Raw genomic sequence first — 19,730 nt, forward strand, 5'->3', positions numbered from 1 at the left:
TTCAATATATATAGATAGTGTTTTTTGGGCTGAACCCATCATAAGCATGCCATGAACCAGAAGGGACTAATGGGTCACAAAAAATATTCATACCTGAGTCTGGCTAATTAAAGCAGGTATTTTGTAGTTTTTCTACCCTTTTAGGAAATCTAGTATGTTTTATGGACTATTAAAATTCCAAGTTTGGTATTACCAATATTATTTCTGAACTACTCTAAAACTCATACTGGTGTTAAACCACAATTAAAAAATTGCTGAGGCTATGCCACATTTTCTTCTTCCTGAAGAAAGACAAGCTTACCTTTTGATATGGATAAACAGTAACAACTGGTCAGAGCACTGTTCTTTTCCTTTGTGGAAACTTATGTTCATGAAGACTGGCTATAACAGCTTCTTACAAACATACTTTTTGCCACCAAACTACCTGTTTGGTATCAACAATAATGCAGGAAAACTTTAACCCCAAGTAGTCCCACATATTATTTGCATTAAGCCTGTGATTTATGAAATGAGAAGTGATCTCAAGGATTTTAGTGCTCAATCCTCAACTAAAACTTTATTTTCTTGTGAATAGAACATACAGAGACCAATATAAAAGACAGTCATCATATTAGGCAAATTCAAATCTGCCAACTTAGTGCTAGCCAAGAACCAAACTATCTATAGCTAAATAGTTAGGAACTACACAGTAACCAGACAAACTGACTTCCTTTCTTGGTGGTTCTTTGTGGAAGAGATGAGAGAAATGGGGTAGCCAAATACCCGTGGGAACATTTGGAGAAAATTTTCTAATTTTCTTCCTAACACAAGTTAGCCACAGAATAGTCACCTCATTCCCAGTTGGCTCATTAGGTTCCTGGGTGCTTTGCTTTCTGTGAGAGAAAAACCCTACATCATTCCTCATTTCAGATGTAAGATGTCAGGTGAATATTTCCCACAAATACCTTAAGTTCATCATTACTGAAAAAAAAGATTTCTCCCCAAAACTTTTAGTAATGAATGAGTACACAAACAACATTTGGATATTAATCCCATTGTGCAAGGATTTCCTGCAAAGTACCTTTAATGTGTTTGCATCAGCAGTAATCATTAGGATGTACTAATTTTGGCACCATAAGTTAGGTGTGTAGCACTAAACAGACACCAAATCATCCCAACCAATATTTATCCATATGAATAGAAAAACTGAACAAAAACATAGTTCTGATAAAGGCTGCATTCACAATCCCAGTACAGTTTAATTTTTTCCACACTTGAGGGCTACCATTTAGGACTGTTTTGTTAATGATAAATAAAAACAAGAATCATTTAGAAGATAAAATATTTCACTGTTCTTTACTGCTATATATTAAATGTCTTGCTATATAAAATATACCCTCAACAAGTCAAAATATTTAAAACCAGTGTTTCAGATATCAAAAAACACAGCTATGTTACTGTTCAGCAACTCCATTCAAATTAACATAAGTATTGCATCCTCAAAAAAAAAAAAAATTGCAGCTGAAGCAAATATTAGAAGTTTGTAATCTGTGCGTGTAAAAGAAACACACCGCTCTGCATACTTTAAGACTGCCAATCTGCTTCAATAACTTGAATCTGCCACATTTTCCTTCAACAGGTAAAGCACTCTACTGAGAATATAAAAAGTTATAAAAAGGCAATCATAAAAGGATTAACTATTGGTAGGCATGTCAGCTTTCTTTTAATAAAAACAAAAATAGTCACTGTTATCTATTTAAATAAGTATCTTTTGTTATAGAGTGTTCCAGTTATTGAAAAACGGCCCTTAAAAAACCCAACTGGCTACAGCTTTAAACCCTAGCCTCTTCCCCCTTAATACACATTTGAGGGAAAAATCATTCAGTGTGCAAACTGGCAAAACAAATGCGGAGGAGAGGGGACTTCTTGAAATGATGTGCCCAATCAATTCTTGGTTTATTCTTTTACAATATCAACTTCCAAAAAGTAAAATAACCAAAGAAGTCTGAAAAATACACAAAACAGAACTTCATCTTTGCATTCCTTTCTAAATAAACACAAAAAGTATATACAGCATGTTTAATAATATGCAATATGCAAAAGCGTTGTGTTGCTGTTAGCAACATCTATACCCACCCACCCTCCTTATTCACAAGTGTACCTCTACTAAACACAATTACATCACTAAGCCTGTTAGTTTGAGAGGGTCTTAAATTTGTTAAAACTGGAAAATCTTTGTATAGGGGCTCCACTCATTTGACTCGAGGTTATAGACTTCGACCGTATTCAGAAATTCATTGCCATCAAATCCTCCTACTGCATAAATGGTGTTCCCTACAGTTGCAATCCCAGCATTGCTCCTTGGTGAAGTCATATTTCCCATCATCTTCCATTCATTTCTAGTTGGATCATACATCTCCACACAACTGATGGCATGAGAACCATCAAAGCCACCACCTACAAACAGTTTTCCTATAAGAGAAATGAGACAGGGTAAATCTAGAGAGGCTAACGTATAATAAAGGAAAAAAACAAAAAAAACAAAAAAACCCTAGATCTGTCTTTTGCTAAAAAACCGGGTTAAGAAGAAATGCCTGTTCATTCTGTCAAAGATATTTATTAAATGCCTACTAATGTGTCAAGCACTCTCTAGAAGCTGGAGATACAAACAGAATGTGAGATAGTACTTCAAAAAGTTCATGGAAAGCCGTTTTCTTTTAATTCTATTTTTCCATGAACTTTCTGAAATAGCCTTGTAAAAATGATGAAAACCCATTCCCACATGGAACTTAGGCATCTTTAATGGGTGAGGGGAAGGGAAGGAGAAGGAGCACCATCTAAACAAAGTACAATTCTCACACGAATTCTATGCAGTAGTTACTACTAATTCTACCACTTTATAGATGAAGAAACGAGACACAAGAAGGTGGACAACTTGCCTAAAGATGCAGCTACTAAGTGGCAAACCAGAACAATTCTATGCACTGGAATTTTTTATTAGTCTAGAACATACAACTAAGACTCAAGGAAGTATAAGATTTCTGCTATAAGAAAGATTTCAGATAATTGAAAAAGATTCTAGAGTTTTCTAACTGTATAAAATGATGTTGGCACAGAAGTTTCTTCTGGAAAGAGTTATGACTTTTCAAATATACATGCAAGGCAGTTAATCGTTACTTTCTTTCTTTTTTTTTTTAAAAGATGACCGGTAAGGGGATCTTAACCCTTGGCTTGGTGTTGTCAGCACCACGCTCAGCCAGTGAGTGAGCCGGCCATCCCTATATGGGATCTGAACCCGTGGCCTTGGTGTTATCAGCACCGCACTCTCCCGAGTGAGCCACGGGCCAGCTCTGTTACTTTCAAATAGATAAAAAGTTAGCATTAAACATTCTGTAGCTTAAGAAAAATTTTATTACTGATTCTCAAATTCAATATTTCTCATCTGACCATCACTTAGTCAACCTGCATCCATGTATCTGTAAAACACGCTGACGAGGCTCACAGAAAGCTGAAAGATACAGGCCTACCGTGTCTATACACATAAGCTTTCACTAGTTGAACCATAAGCCTTCAAAGATTCACCTTTGTCCCAAAAACAATGCTAACTAAGTTATTACAATTATATATAAGTAGACATTAAATAAATCAATATAATGGATATGAAAAGAAAGCTTTATCTACATAAAACAAAGTTTAGTGCTTTGGAAAGACTTGTTAAAATAGTTGAAAGTTTTTGTTTCTAATTAGATATGGAGTAGACAATTGGAAAGACTAGGGATTTCTTTAAATTCTTGCTCTAAAGAAAGGGAAACTCAAAATCAAAGATAATACATTATGGGTATGGTTTATGGAAGAAAATGAACTTCATTAATTGTGCCCTTCAGAAGATTGGTGAATTAATATATTTATGTATCAAGTATTATGAGTCTGATTAGAAAAAAACTCTCTAAAGGACAAACTGCCAATCCCTATTGCATCAGAAGAGATGGCTGCTTCTGAATTCTTAATTATACAAGTGTGTATTTATTATCATTAACATTTTCTTAGGATTTTACGACTAACTCTTGCCATTATGTACTCTTTACCTCTCTAAATCCCAACACTCACCGTCAAGAACAGCTACTCCAGCACCTCGTCTAGCCACATTCATGGGTGCAATTAATGTCCAGGTGTTATTTTCAGGATTGTAACGTTCTACTGTGTTTAGACAATTCCAAGACTCTGCACCTCCAATTATGTACAAATAACCACCAAGCTCACAGACTGCAGACTGGTGTCTACCTATAAAATCGAGTCAAGCCAAGGTTACTACATCTCCCAAAACTTTAAGTGTGTATTAAGTACTGTTGATTCACAGGTCTTTTTTAAACAAAAAACTTTAAGGGGGAAAAATCAACTTACGAATGTTAAGAGGAGCACAGCTTGTCCATGACTTTGTTATAGGATCAAATACATCACAATTTTTCAGACCCTTTTGACCATATGGATCAGAGCCACCAACGATGTATAACTTTCCATTCAGAGCGCACACTCCTATGTAAGTGTAAAATATAGTCATATATGGATATTTATATTTAAATATATATATCTCAGAAGAAAAGTATTCTTACCTGCATTACAACGGTTAGTTCTCAATTCTGGAACAGGAGTCCAGTCATCTATGTTTGGATCATACATCTCTCCACAGCTCAGGTCATCTGAGTGGCCATTTGATCCACCCACCACATAGAGCTGGCCCTATGCCAAAAGTGAGAGATGAGAATTTCTGCTATTCTGAAGTTATAAGAAAAAAGTTAAACATGGGTTGCTTCGGCAACATAATGTGCTTACCATAAGTACAGCCATTTGAAATCGAGCTCTTGGTGTTCTCATGGGAGCAAGAAAGGACCAGTGATCTGTATGTGGATCATAGCATTCTACTGTTCGAAGACATTCCTCTCTGTTATAGCCACCTAGTAAAAGAACCAAAAAGATTTGTTTAAAATACTAAATGAGACCAAGGTTTCTAATCCAGAATGGTTTAAGTAATATACAAAATGAGAAAAAGTATTAAAACTTTTTAAGGACCCATTAGTTAATGTTTTAACTAAGTGCTTGTAATAGCTGAATAACATTCATTAGCAATTGCTTAGTCTTGGCATGAAATTTAGGAGAGAAAATTTTACCTACTTTATAATTTTTAAAAAGTTAGAAGAAACAAACAGTGATTTGAAGATTAGGCATATTCAATAGCATTTGTTATTTCCTTGTTTTCTTGGAATGCCATGGGAAAAGGCATATTAAACTCGTCTTCCAAAGTTTGCATGTCACAAGCAAGTGCAAATGCCCGTTTACAGACTTAGCCAGTTGAATGCTTCCGAAAAATCACTCATCCTTCTGTTCTTACCTGCAGCAATGAGTTTGCCATTCATTTCTGCTGTTCCCAGACCAGATCTTGCATACTGCATAGGAGACATAGGCTTTTCTATTAGCTCATCTGGATGCATCTCAAAGCTTAAACTCTTAATTAGTTTTGGAGTACTTGTTGGTGAGCTCTGTGGGCTGTTTCGACCGTGAAGGAAAATTACACAGAATATACCATCCAGCACAGCCAGGCACAAGTAAGTGTTATCTGTAAACACAAGAGTTCCATGTTCATAATGCAATTATTATTACACTTTTGGGTGCTTTATAATCCTGAATTGGACTCCACAGTCTACAGACTGGAACAATCTGCTATTGTTTTCCAAACTAAATTGCTTCTGACTTTTTTCCTCAAAGGGTTAATTTGAACGTATTAAGTTGACAACACTCCTTCTTAAAAATAAACTGAAGATAATCGGCCAAGTGTCATATACTTACTTGAAGTTTTTTCTGAAGCAACGATTTTCCACTCATGCTTAGGACTTTGCACTGTGGCATTTGGAGAAGAGAGACATCCAGTGGAACTGCTACTTATCTGCTTATGGCCATTCTCACGTGGTGGCTTTTTCTGCAAAATCAAAAGGTAGCTACAGAAACCTAGCCAAAGACCACATCTGGTGTACCTCTGTTCCTGAGCTATTCCACAACACTGCAAAAACACTGAGTATCCTTCTCTCATGTATGACATTTACAGAACACTAAATTTAACACAAAACAACACTCTCCAATTGACACAAATACTAGCATACTTCTCCATTTCATAATGAAACAACTACACCTACACAATTCACCTGGTCAGAAAAAGCTAAATTTAAACAATTCAAAAAACATGTTGCAGATCAGGTGTCAGAATGATACCTTAATAAGGACAGGGAAAAAAAGAAAAACAAAAAAACAAAAAAAAACCCAACCTATAATCCACATAAACTTGCATGTTTTTTATATTGTGTAGAATCTTCTAAAAGATGTTATAGATTAGAATGGCATGGGGGCCGGCCCGTGGCTCACTCGGGAGAGTGTGATGCTGATAACACCAAGGCCCCGGGTTTGGATCCCATATAGGGATGGCCAGTTCACTCACTGGCTGAGCGTGGTGCTGACAACACCAGGTCAAGGGTTGAGATCCCCTTACCGGTCATCTTTAAAAAAAAAAAAAAAAAAAAGAATGGCATGAATTAACTGAGAGAATACATTTAACCTGCCGTCTTCATAAAACTATCAAACCTAACTAAATTTTACGTACTGGTATTAGTCATACAATGCCAGCAAAAAGTGAGCAGCAACAGATCCATCCAGTCTCTCTCAAAGTATTTTACAGAACAAAGTAGCAATTACAAAAAACACAAAGTATATTTCTTTAGGGCTACCTTACAGGTATTACAGAATGGTTTTCTAGGTAAAACTACATCAAAACACAAAAAAGTAGTAATCAGAAATGAAACAACACTAAAAGTACCAAATATTCCCTAAAGTAGAACATACAGAAACTCTGAGAGAGAAGTTGGCATTTCCAAATGACTGTAAAGAACTACATACACATGTTCTCATGCGTGAGGTTCCTTTGATGGCTTTCCTCCAATTACTTTAGCCCTTGATGCTTCCAAAGGATATGATCATATGGAATTGAAAGAGTAAGGACTACCTGAAGAGAAACTGCCAAATGAAAAGGTACCACCTTCAGTACCTGGCAAAGTCTGCTTATCCACTTATTCTGGTCCAGGCCCAGACCACATGGACAGGTAAGATCTCAAGTGGAAATTTCTGCTGCTAGTGAAAGTTCAAAGCCATGTAACAAGTAATAGAAACAACATTTTGTAGCTACATGAAGCTGTAAAAAAAAAAAAACTATGGGAAGTTAGGTCTGGTCCCTTCAGCAAGCATGGTTATAGCATATGCAGGCTATTTTGTGAAAAAGGCAGGGAATGTAACATGTCAATGGTTATCATTAAGTTCCACTGAGACATTTATTATGTACTTAGGTATTGTTAGGCACTTTATTCATACATTCTCTTTTAATCCAGTGAGGGTGATATTATCTATCCATTTTACAGATAAAATATTAAAACTCAGAAGATATGCACTGCTTAAGATAATACAGCTAAAATAAAGATTAGAAATTCTCAGAATAAAGCCCATTCTTCTTATACTATGACAGGTTATATCATAGTATAAAATTACTAAGAATAGAAAATAAGGTTAGAGATATCTAACCTTACCGGCTATTAGGAATTACAAGACACATAAAACCCTACCCCAATCTGTGGGAGGAAGGGGTCTAAAGTAGCACAGATGATGCTTACATAAAGAGGTTTTACTGCAGTAAGAAAACCGTTTTAATGTACGGACTATAATTGAGGGAAAATAGATGTGAAAGAGAAAGGCACTATAACAATGAAGATTACTAGTGTTATAAAACTAACAAGCCTAATATAGAAATGTTGGTTAACTCCTTTATACATAAAAGAGATATCCCTAACCTTATTTTACATGACCTCCTAGGGAAGGATGGCACAGTTTACAATTCAGTTCTCCTCCAAACTTTCTTCTCCTACCTTAGGTAGCTTTTACAAAATGATTAGATTCTAACTATCCTATCTTTAACTTTTTAAAAAAATTTTTGCCGCACAGGGATCAAACCCTGGACCCTGGTGTTATAAGCACCACACTCTAAACAACCAGCCAGCCCTGGTCTTTTTAATGGCTCCTTCTTAACCTCTTTTGTTACTCCTGAGGCCTGATGTGTGTCCCATCCTTTTTACTTTGGGATCTCTATGCACCACACCACATTCCAATAAGTTACACGTCAGAATCCCATTCATTCTCCAAATTCTTTCTTTTCCTTAATCTTCCTAATCCAAACAATCACTAAGACCTACTAACTCAACCTATATAAATGTCTATTTAAAGACATAAATATAGAAAAAAGAATCCATCCTTTCTCCTTCATCCCCTTAGATTAAACCCTCAACCTTTTCTTTTTTAAACCTGAACTACTGCTTGCAATAGTCTACAAATTAGTCTCACAAGCTTTAATCTACCCTCTGTGCCTGGTTATAAAAATAGGAAGATCCCAAGGCAACAATTTTGAGAAGTAAAAAACCACAAATCGATTGGGATCTCAGAGGTCAGAGACAGCCACCTGATAGTTAAACCATTTGTCTAAAATGTGATTATTAATAAATGTACAGATCTTTGCTGACTAGAAATATCATAATTTACCCAATCCTCCTATTGCTGTATTATTGCCCAGTTTTTCACTATTACTGAAGCTGTGAAACACTATCTGTTCATATCACTCTACTCCTTATCTAAAATTCTATGAAGGCTTCCCAGTGCCTATAGGATAAAGTACCCATTCAGGTAGCATTTACCTACTTTTCCTAGTCTTAGAAATGCAATTCCTTGCAGACATTCCTTGCTATCTAATATATCTCCCTCTCTCTGCTACACAAACTCCTCTAAATCCTCAAGACTGCTCAAATGTTGCCTCCTCTGTGAAATTTCCCTGGTTTCTTTCCTCTTATCTCCACGATGCCCTCCCCCTTAGGCCTTTTATAGATGCCTCTTACAAGTCTGTATAGTTTTGTACACTCTTATAAGGTCCTCGAGCAGAAACTCTTACTCATTTTTCTGTCACCATACTGAACACTATGGCCTGCCACTTATGGGCACACATCCATTGCTTGTTTAAAATGTACATTAGAAATGTTAATTTAAAATGTTTAGACTTAGGAGGGAAAATATCCTAGATATTCAAAATGCACAAACACGAACAAAGTTCTCAACTAATTAAAACCCAAAACCTTTTTAGAAAATAAAGATACTCCACCACTATTGCCATAGGACACCACAGAGAGCTGATAACATAACCATATAGGTTACTACTGAGTCTACCATTGACCTAATTTTTAAAGAAAAATGTCCCTTAAATCTCAGTTATAACTTAACTCTCACAACTACAATGTTGAGTTAAAGGACAAATAAAAATAATACATATTGTATGACCATTTATATAAATTTCAAACATAGGAAAACTAATCTATTGTGTCAGAAGTTATAATAATGATTTCCTTTGAGGCAGTGTAGGGCACTGACTGGCAAGGGGCAAGAAGGCTTCCAGGATGCTAGACATCTTCTCTTTTTGACCTGGGCAGTGTTTACACTGGTGGGTTAGCTTCTTAATGCTTATGATTTGTGTTCTTTTCTGTATATTATTTGTCCATAAACTAAAAAAATTTATACCTGAGATGTTTGTTCTCTATTAATTGTTGACAATGTGTCTAAGTATGTATTTACCCACTAAAGGTAGGGGAAAAAATGAAATTGGATTTTTTAAAAGGCAAAGTAACTCATTTAATCACCACAATTAACTATGCTATGTTTTAATTTGTTTTGCTCAAAAATGTCTAGACCAAGTTGTAACATATGATCAGCCACTTTTAAGTTTATTACACTGTATAGTCCATCTTAACTATACTATTTCTAATTTCAAGTAATAAGAGAGCTCAGAAATTAAAGAAACATCCAAAATTTCTTCCATAGCCATCGACAACTCAGGAGTCCCCTACACCATTTTTTTAAAATCGGGTCTGAGTCATACCTGTTACATACTAATATATTTCATAATCTAACCAAAATAACAAATAATCTATACATTGCTTCATTTCATTGGCCCTTTTTCTTACTATTTGTAAATCCTACTTTATGAGGAAAAAAATCTAAATGGGGTTTCCTAATTTGTTAATTTCATGTGGCAAAAATGCTAATAACTCTAAGATATGCTTGTTTTCCCCAAAAAATGTTTCTGTCCAGTTATACCAATGAAATTTGTTGTTTCCTTTATTAAAGGAAAATTTAAGTATGCTATAAAATTTTCTAGTCAAATTTTAACCTGAGGTTACCTCAGACTGTGCAATGTGTACCTGCACAAACTGAATGTGGTCATCATCACTGCCAAACACCTCAGCCTGTCCATCTAGTAGGTTCCCATCAAGCAGCTTGTGATCAGCTGAGTAGTACAAGGTTTGAACCTGCAAAACAGCAACAGAACACCCATGTGGCTACTGTCACCATGGCTACTCCGCTAGTATGCAGATTACACAAACGCCTCAAGGTAACCTCCAGTGTGCTTCTTGACATCTTACTCTGGCAGGATCCCGAAGTAAAGAAAAATATGTGTCATGGTAGTAAAAATTTAAAAAACAAAAACCAAAAACCAAAATCAAATACAAAATCTTCTAGTACTGGCTGAAGAGTCCTTGGCTTGATTGGCTTGAAAGAAATCTTCATTTTTTCATAGCTTCTACTGTATAGCATTTAGAAAAAAAGGCACTAGGTACAATATATAAACTCTTAAAGAATATATATATTTACAGTAAAATACTGGATATGGTTTACACCTTTGAAGTTAAGTGGTCTGATTTGCATAAACATATTTCTGTCCTGTAGGCAATTTCAGGAAAAACAGATAAAGAAAACAAATGCAAAAATTAAAGCAAGCTGTAGAGATATCTTCCTTGAAAGATGCAAACACATAGCTAATGCATCTGATTTTCAAGTGGGAAATCATATAGGATTTAAGGATCATCTGTTGGCCTTTTTAGAACATAATGATAGTATTTTTAGAGGCATAACAGATCTGGTAAGCCTTTATTGACTCTGAAAGGCTTAAGTGGAGTAACTCAAGGTTACTGCACAGCTCCACCTGCATAATTTTTAATTCCCACCATTTCTCCATCAATTTTGTTTTTCTTCTGTATTTTTAAAAAGTAGTCCAAGTTAAGTGAGTGACTGTATGTATGAACAACACCATTGAAAAACACAAAACTTTAAAGATAAGAATCCTGTAAAGGAGTAAACACCATTAAATCATCATCGTTCTCTGCCCACAGCGGATTTTTCTTAGGAGAACTGGGGCAGGACTGCTGCTTCTTTACGTGTCAATACACTTGAGGTTTCTTCTTGTTTCTTCAGTCTTGGGTATCCTAGTTTTGTTAATAAACCTATGGGGAGATAAATCAATGGGGAGGAACAACCATTAGAAGCTTTTACCTACTTGTCAAATTTAAAGCAAAATCCTGTGAAGAAAAATTAAGAATCTACAGTACAGAAAATTTCAGTACCACCTCCCATTTCTAAAGCAAATTACATGCTACTTTAAAGAAGGTTAACAGCACATAATAAGCAAAGAAATAAAAAAAAAAAAGAAAAGCAGAAGACCAAACTGAACAGTTCATTCAGCTCACCTGGACACCCCCCCTGTTTCTCAGCTTAGGGGTACCTATAGCAAAATTTAAATTCTTTAGGGTCATGGTTATAAAATAAAAGTGAAAGGGAATCCTTCATGTTATAGCAAAATAATTTTTAAGAATTGTTGAATCCCATTTACTTTAAAACTAACCTCTTCCATCAGCTCTTCCAGACTGTCTCCGTTCTCCCAGATGCTACGTTGTACCCAGTTGATTACCTTTGTGTACAGTTTGCCATTGCTGGGCAAGCAAACATTATCTTCAAGCATGACCTCCAACTAGAGTTGGGAAAAAAAAAGACACATGGATCAATGTTGAGCTTCTAGTTCTCAGCTTAATTCTCAATTTCATAATAAAGTTGTCATAGATGCGCAGTTGCACTCCATACATTTACTCTAATTTGTAAGGAAACCAGTAACCAAAACTAAAGAAACCCATTACAATGTTAAGAATAACAATATAATTTGAATATATTATTGTTTTCATAACTATTACTCACTTGCTTGAAACAAGGACAAAGATTCCATGCCTGGAACTAGGTAGCAGAAATCTGTTTATAAATTTTACTCCTTACCTTTAGCCGAGGAAGCTTAAGAAACTCCTCCTCTTCTGAAATTTGTAACAAATGTTCCTGAATATAAGCATCAACCTTATTCAACAAACGGGAGTCTCCCATACAACTTGCAAAATTTCGGTAAGAGATGCAGCTGGTAACATCCATTCTAGATAGTAAATAGTCACCACAAACCTTGGAAAAGAAATACACAAATGCCAATATTCATATATATTTTATTCAATAAATGTTTAATGTTCAATGTGTAAGCACTATGTGAACATATAAAGATGAAGCAGAAACCACTCTCTCGATACAAGACTTAACAGTGGGAATAATACATGTACAAATGATAACATAAAAGAATGCCATACAAACATGGAAGGTGTTTAAGGAGAGATGCAACAAATTGAAATGCTATGTAGGTTCAGATAAGATTTCTTCATGAAAGGTAATAACTGAATTCTACAGGACAGATGATGTTGATGTTGAGCACAGATAGGAAGTAGGGAAGACGCTGCAAACAACTTAGTTTGGCTGGAACAAAAGATAAGACAACTAGGAAATAATTCTGGAAAAACAGGAACTACATTAGAGAGAACCTGGAATGCTAAACTCAGCGACATGAGCTGTAAATCATAGGAGTTTTGAGCAGAGGAGTGGCATTACAGAAGGGCCAACAAACCAAACTTTTTCTTAAAGGGCCAAAGTATTTTAGGCTTGTGGGCCATATTGTCTATCGTAAGTACTCAACTCTGTCACTGTAGCTGGAAAGCACCCATAGATCATAAGTACACATGGCTGTGTTCCAATGAAACTTTAGAAAAACAGGCAGCTGGCCTATGGCCAACAGCTTATTGACATCCCCTGCCCCCACAATAGAGGATTAAATGCCCTTTTTTTCTATGAATTATTTAGCACTTCTCACTGGCATTAAATTCTAGAAGGAGTACTTTTAAGAGGAACCCAGTATAAGAGAACAAAGAATTGAGAACATAAGTTATGTGATTAACTCTTGAGAAAAACAGACAAATACTTTAGTTCATGCTATCAGAGACTGACACAGCTACCTCCCCAGAGAAGACTGTTGAAAGAGCTAGACTTTCACCCAAATTATTTTACTGAGAGGAAATGTGATCTTGTTGCATTATTATAGCCTAACGATTAATATATTCAGTTCTGGGGGGGGGGGGGCGGATATGTCAAGTTCTTGAGACTAACAAAATATTTTGACAAATTCTGTATTCTGATTACACAAAATAAAACTCCCGAGTAATAGTTATTCTTGTATATTACTTCTGATACTCTACCTGCTTTACTCGGTCCATCTTCAGCTTTTTCGCTGCAGAATAAACATCTTTAACTAATTCCTTATCGGCTTTCAACCTATATATATAAAAAAAGTTCTTTATCATTTATAATACCAAGGCCTTAAAACACAGATAATTAATTTAAATATATTTAGAGAGACCTGGAATTTCCTGATGATATTCCCTAATTATATGGTTTACTTCTAAGTACTTACTGTGCAGTGTAGGCATAATTCAACAAGACTTCAACAGCTTCTGGATTGAGATCATCGAATTTAACATGAGAAACTCCATGAGAATCACTATCACTATTAAAGATTTCAAATAAATAGGGACTGCAGCAAGCCAGTACTGCTCTGTGTGCTAACATCTCATGGCCACAGACCTGAAATTATGAAGAATTAAAATTAGAGGTATTGTGGACTATGTACTTCTCTAGCTAATTACCACATCAGACTCCTTTATCTTACATTTCTAGATAAAGCATTCTCTTTAAAAGTCATTTCATATAGTCAAATGCCTATGAAAAATAAGCAAATCTAAGAAATTTATGGCTTTTACTAATAAAAGGCCAGTTCTATCAAGTTTCCAATTAAGTTTTAAATACCTGAAGTCGAACGTCACAGAACTGGCCACTTTTCCTCAGAGCATTTAATTTGGCAACAGAAGACTCAATAAAATTTTCATCTTCAAACATCAAATATCCATTGGGAATCATTTTTCCTTATAAATTTGGCTAAAACAGCAGAAAGAGAGCTAAATTACTTTACTTGTAAATGATGGTTTTTAAAATTATATTTTAAAGAGTAATACAATATCTTTATTCTCAAATTTCATCCCATCAACAACACAAAAAGTTTTATCACAAAAACTTGAGTGAAACAACACTGGCGTTGAATGTCCAAGTCTTTGTACCCCATACTTTGGTCATAAGTTTTTAAGGATTCATACAGTGTGGGTATCTCAATTTTGGCCAAGTTTCCTTGCCTGATAGCAAATTCATCTTAAAGGGAAGGAAATGAAACATCGTCCTGCTCAAACCCATATAATGAGCAACCTAAAAGCCTGGAAGGATGTGAAGTAGCCATCACATATTTGGATTTGGGCTGCTGTCATTCCTTTACTCACAAATGGGAAAAGCTATATCCCAATCCTACTCTTTTTCAGTTTCCTTAAAGGAACACCAATCTGATTCTTATTTCTCAAAATTATATATAATCAAGATTTAGATGTGGAAAATAGTCTAACTTCATCCTCTGTTGCCTAAAACACACACTTAAAAGTCTGGTGAGTGTCGTCACTGTATTTGCCAAATGATTTTTACAAATGTTTTAAAACATACAAGGTAGGGAGATTTAAAAAGATGACCTTATATATTCTGTTCCCTTTGGAAGTTTCATATATTCTAAATCACTTATAAGATCACATAATAGAAACTTATGTTCCTTACAAATGTTTGCATTTCATCTTGTAAACAACCGCCTAATGACTACACAGAATGCATATAATAAAAGGAATAATAGGAGATTTCAGTTTAAAGTAACTGATTTAAAGTCAAAGAAGTTTATAGAAAGGAATTTGAAAATGTTTTTCATATCTATATTCAAATGATTACTGATTTCACTACCTTTTAAAAAATAATGAAAGGCTGTTACTGTACTCAACACAGTCTTCAGAAAAACAATGTGTCTTAATGCTGGACTAGGCACTCAATATTCACTTACCTACTATACTGGTGAGGAATGTATTTCTGGGAACTCTTAAATAATCCAAGGACAAAGAAGTGTTAAAACGCAGCACTTAGTCACGGTATAAAGACAGGTGGTTGAAGTGAAGGTAGATGTCTTAAGCTCTAATGGTGATTCCAAATCTATCAGGCTTGAAAATGATGTAATCAAGTCCTTAAAAGCTATAGACATGAATTTCTTCTGTGGTAATGATGCATCATAATCTGTAAATGACAAATTTAAGTTAGATACTGTACACAGAATGATCAAAGACTGTCACTAACCTAGGTAGAGTAGATCAAACAAAACAAGTCCTCATCTTAAGAGATTTTGAGGTAAGTAGGAAAAATATTCACACTACATAAAAAAAACGAACCCAAGTACAATTATATATAAACATTTTCCACTTAACTTCCAACAACTCAGGTGATCTTAAAAAAAAAAAAATTCTTCCCCAGAGGGCAGAAGCTAATTACTTATTAAGTGGGGTATGTATCCACAAAAATTAGAGAACAAATATAAATATTAGTTAGCTCTAATATTCTTTTCTGTTAGATTCCAGCTAACATGCAAACATGTGATCTGTTTTTAAGAGCCAGCAAGTAACCTTTGGGCATTATTCCCAAACATGTATATAATGTTACAAATCAGATATACTGTTCCCCAAAATGTGCTCGGCACTTCCCAGCCTCTGTACCTTTGTTCAAGTTGTTCTCTCTTCCTAGAACGCCCTAAACTCAACCTCCACCTGATGAAATCTTATAATAGTCATAGGACCTCTGTCAAATCCCCCCAGTTGGAAAGTAGTTTCTCCCCATCCTCCGCATACAGAAACCCTCTGAAAGCTATGCATGATCTTCCAGCTGGTCTGTTCTGTGCCACACGTCTACGTACCTAATTATCTTCCTTGATTATCAAGGCCCCATGAAGCAAAGCCTCTGTCTTGTTCATCTTTTGTATCCATCTCATCCCCCCACCACAACTAGCCTAAAAACTTGAACATAAAGAGTAATTTGTTGAAATAAACTAAATAAACAAAAGGGAAAACATTAATGCCTGTGGTTTGCATGATCATTTTTCTCATATACGGTAATAAAATAGCAATGGGATAATTCTGATTCAAACCAAATTTCAAGGCAATCAGTCCTTACCTATTCTTTCTCCCTCATTTTCCTGTCATCAATTACTAGTGTCAAATTCAGATGGCACTTTTCTTTTTCTCCTTTTTTTTTTGGTGTCTGGCCCATACAGGGATTGAACCATGGCATAGATGTTGGTGTTATCAGCATGCCATAACCAACTGAACTAACTGGCCAGCCTGATGGCACTTATTTTTAATCACCTAAACTGCTATTAACACCATTGTTTAATTCAGGAAACCAGAACTAAATAAGAAATTACTTGAAATAGATGCATACTTTTAAAAATGGACATCTTAAAATAACATCAATTTGCCTTAACATCAATCAAACCCTCGATTCTAACAATTATGTCAAAGTGAATAATCACTTACCTCAGGACTCCACTGAAGGCCAGTCCAGTTCTAATTCAACAAACGTACTGTATAAAGTTCAAAATGTGCACAAGCTGCAAGACAACTGGATCCTGTAAGCCCTAACTAATTTCTCCATAATTTAGGTTTCATTTCAAGGAAACCCGAGTATTCCAACCCAGGTTAGAATTGCTGTCCGTGCTTACCCCTGAATCAAAACTATATCATACCATTATGTAATATTGATTCTTTCTGCTCTATACTTTCATCAAGGTTAGTTAATTCGGCTTTTCTTAAGAAAAAGTTCTAACAAAACAGATGTTTTCTAAATACACACAATTCTATGTACACAGAGAAAACACTACCCTAAAGAAACTTGCAAACATTTTCAGCCAAGACCTGGCTCAAACTAAGAAAATCTCTGTATAAATGGTATATGCTGAGGTGGCCAACTCACAGGCATAGTTGGCAACTCCTCACTTCAATTCCATAAGCCACTCTTGAAACAAGGGTGAAGAGGAAGGAAACCCCCACGCAAATTATGTTGCTGATTAAAATACATCCTTTGAGAACCAAAATCATTATAATATGGAGACTTATAAATATTTCCAAGTTTGACCAGTTTTATTCAGAATTCATTTGCAACCTTGTCTTGATCTAACCAAGAGTAAAAATGTCTATATTATATTTGACAAATTGGCTGTTTTACCTTAAACTTATTTTGGAGGAAAAAAAAAAAAAAAAGATGGTTAAAATTACTACCGGCCTTTGGGAAAAAACATTGGAGAATTTTTGGAGCAACTTTTGTCTTGGCAAACAAGTTTTGCAAGAGAATGAATGCTACGTTTAGGACTTGATTTTAGTACATCAAGGCCTTAATATGAACCTCATCTCTTTAATATCTACTGATCAGTACAACTCTACCTGACTTTAAATGCTAACTCAAGTCCGGATGTCACTTAAGTTAATGCAAACTTATCTTATCTGATTACTGTCTTCACAGGCTATGTCCCTTCTCTCCCCCACCCCAAAGTTTGAAGGGGGTCAAATCAACTCCTGCCTGCAAAACTATGTTTTGAAAGTTCACATTCATGTTCATTAAAGTAAGCTTGGGTAAATCAACAGTTTTAAACTAACCCTGAAATTCACAGAAGATTTTATTTGGTCTGTAAAATTCAAGCACAATAACTAGTGGAATAAAAAAAGGGGGAGGGGGGTTCTTTGAAAAGCCAAACCAAAAGCCCAATATCCCAGAGTCATATACTCTTATATGAGTATAAAACTTAGGATTTTATGTGGTATTTAAATATACTTTAACCCACTTTTTAAATTATAATTAGGGTCAAAAATATATTCCAAAAATACAATATATTTTGGCTCCTTAGTATGGCCAGTGCAAGAAAGAAACAGGAGATTCATAAATGGGTAATTAATCTGCTTTAGTAATAACTAGAAGTTCACAAGTTACCACAGGTCAGAAAGATTAGCTTAACAAATACAATTCAACAGGTCTTATCAAAGAGCTGTAGAAAATGTAGGCACAATATGGCCTCCCCCAAATTCTTCTGACCTTCAGAAAGAGCAGGATAAAATGTTATCAAAACCTCAAGGCAAATTACAAATATTTAAGCTTAAAGGCAATCTTCTAAGGCAGTCAACCTATACAAAGCGGCAATTAACTCCATTTTTAATGGAGAAACTTTGTTAATAACAAAGTAAATCAACAGATCTTTTTAAAACCAGAAGTTATAGCTTCCCAATGTCATCTCTAAAACCACTATTGCCATTCATCTACATCAAAACTCACCAAACTCTCTTGTTCCATGCTTTTAGCACGGAACAAGTTGTGTAATGATTTCATGACAACACAGACTTCTGTGGCACCAAACATATGGCTGGCACAAGCTAGAATGGAATGCTTTTAACAATGGAGTTAACACAATTCCCCCAGCTGTGAACACTTCACAGACCTGGCCAGAAAGACAGATAAACCAAGCAGTGAAAATAGCTTGAACAAAAGGGGGAAAAAACGTATGACAGCACATATATTCCAGAAGCTGCAGCTATTTTGGTTTTAATTGATTGCAGATTTGCAGGATGCATATGGTAAATACGAGAGAAAGTAAAAGAGACTAATTCTAAGGGTTAAACAATGCTACGTATGGAGAACTGTTGAAGAATTTAAGCGAGCAAGCACAGGGCATTCTAGCAGAAATGTGGGGAAATGGGTAAAACATGGAAGCAGGGCAATTAAGTGAAGATTCTGTACACCCACGCTTAGTCCTTAACCAAGGCAGTAAGGACTTAAGATATTTTAGATGGGTGGCATCATTACCAAAATCAATATCAAAATTAAGAATTCCGAGAAGCATAACATACGGTTGTTTTTAGTTTGCTGCATGGAGGAAGATAGAAAGGAAGGAAAGAATTTGGTTTGGGAAGTTGTATGCTGAAGTTCTGGTTGGGCATTCAGGTATAGGTTTAGGAACATTTACAAGGTGGTAAGTGAAATTTAAGATAAACATGTATTTTGTGTGGTTCTAACAAAACCCCAGAATACTCCCTTATTCATAACACCTCAATTTACACTTGGGTACAACACATGGTGGGGGATCCCCAACCTTTAAGAATTCCTACCTGCAGGATCTGACTATACAGTCACACTACTAAAATGTCGATTAAATGATTTTTTTAGGGGTACTTCATCTTGGTATCAATGATAAAGGTATTTGCCTAACAGGAAAACATTTAAATTAACAAAACATTTGCAAAACCACATTCAATTGCCATCTAACATCCTTCAAACAAGAAAAACAAAACCCCACCTTCCACAAGCAAGTAACCAAAAGGACAGTAACATAAAACTAAGACTAAAGCCTGAAATGCTTTGTCTTGGGGATAAAAGAAAAACAGAACTACAAATTAAGACAATGCGTATAGAAATTAATATCTATTAATTAACTAAAGGTTTCCTCTACTAGGAAAATACAGAAGGAAACCATTTCAGTCTCTCCTTGG

The 19,730-nt window shown here is 35.3% G+C and overlaps 1 protein-coding gene across 1 annotated transcript; it reads right to left on the minus strand.

Moving 5' to 3' along the window:
* Positions 1-1,017: 1,017 nt before the first annotated feature.
* On the minus strand, positions 1,018-15,455 carry IVNS1ABP (influenza virus NS1A binding protein). Its single transcript, XM_008590524.1, has 14 exons — positions 15,218-15,455; positions 14,101-14,229; positions 13,709-13,878; positions 13,494-13,569; positions 12,205-12,378; positions 11,783-11,908; positions 10,305-10,412; positions 5,821-5,950; positions 5,366-5,590; positions 4,810-4,931; positions 4,590-4,716; positions 4,381-4,512; positions 4,087-4,260; positions 1,018-2,451 (listed from the first exon to the last, which is right to left on the minus strand). The coding sequence occupies exons 2-14, from the start codon at positions 14,209-14,211 to the stop codon at positions 2,198-2,200; spliced, it is 1,929 nt and encodes a 642-aa protein (XP_008588746.1). The 5' UTR covers positions 14,212-14,229; positions 15,218-15,455; the 3' UTR covers positions 1,018-2,197.
* Between the last annotated feature and the right edge of the window lie 4,275 nt (positions 15,456-19,730).

Source organism: Galeopterus variegatus, unplaced genomic scaffold, assembly GCF_000696425.1.
Source record: "Galeopterus variegatus unplaced genomic scaffold, G_variegatus-3.0.2 Scaffold6181, whole genome shotgun sequence".
Classification (NCBI taxonomy): domain Eukaryota; kingdom Metazoa; phylum Chordata; class Mammalia; order Dermoptera; family Cynocephalidae; genus Galeopterus; species Galeopterus variegatus.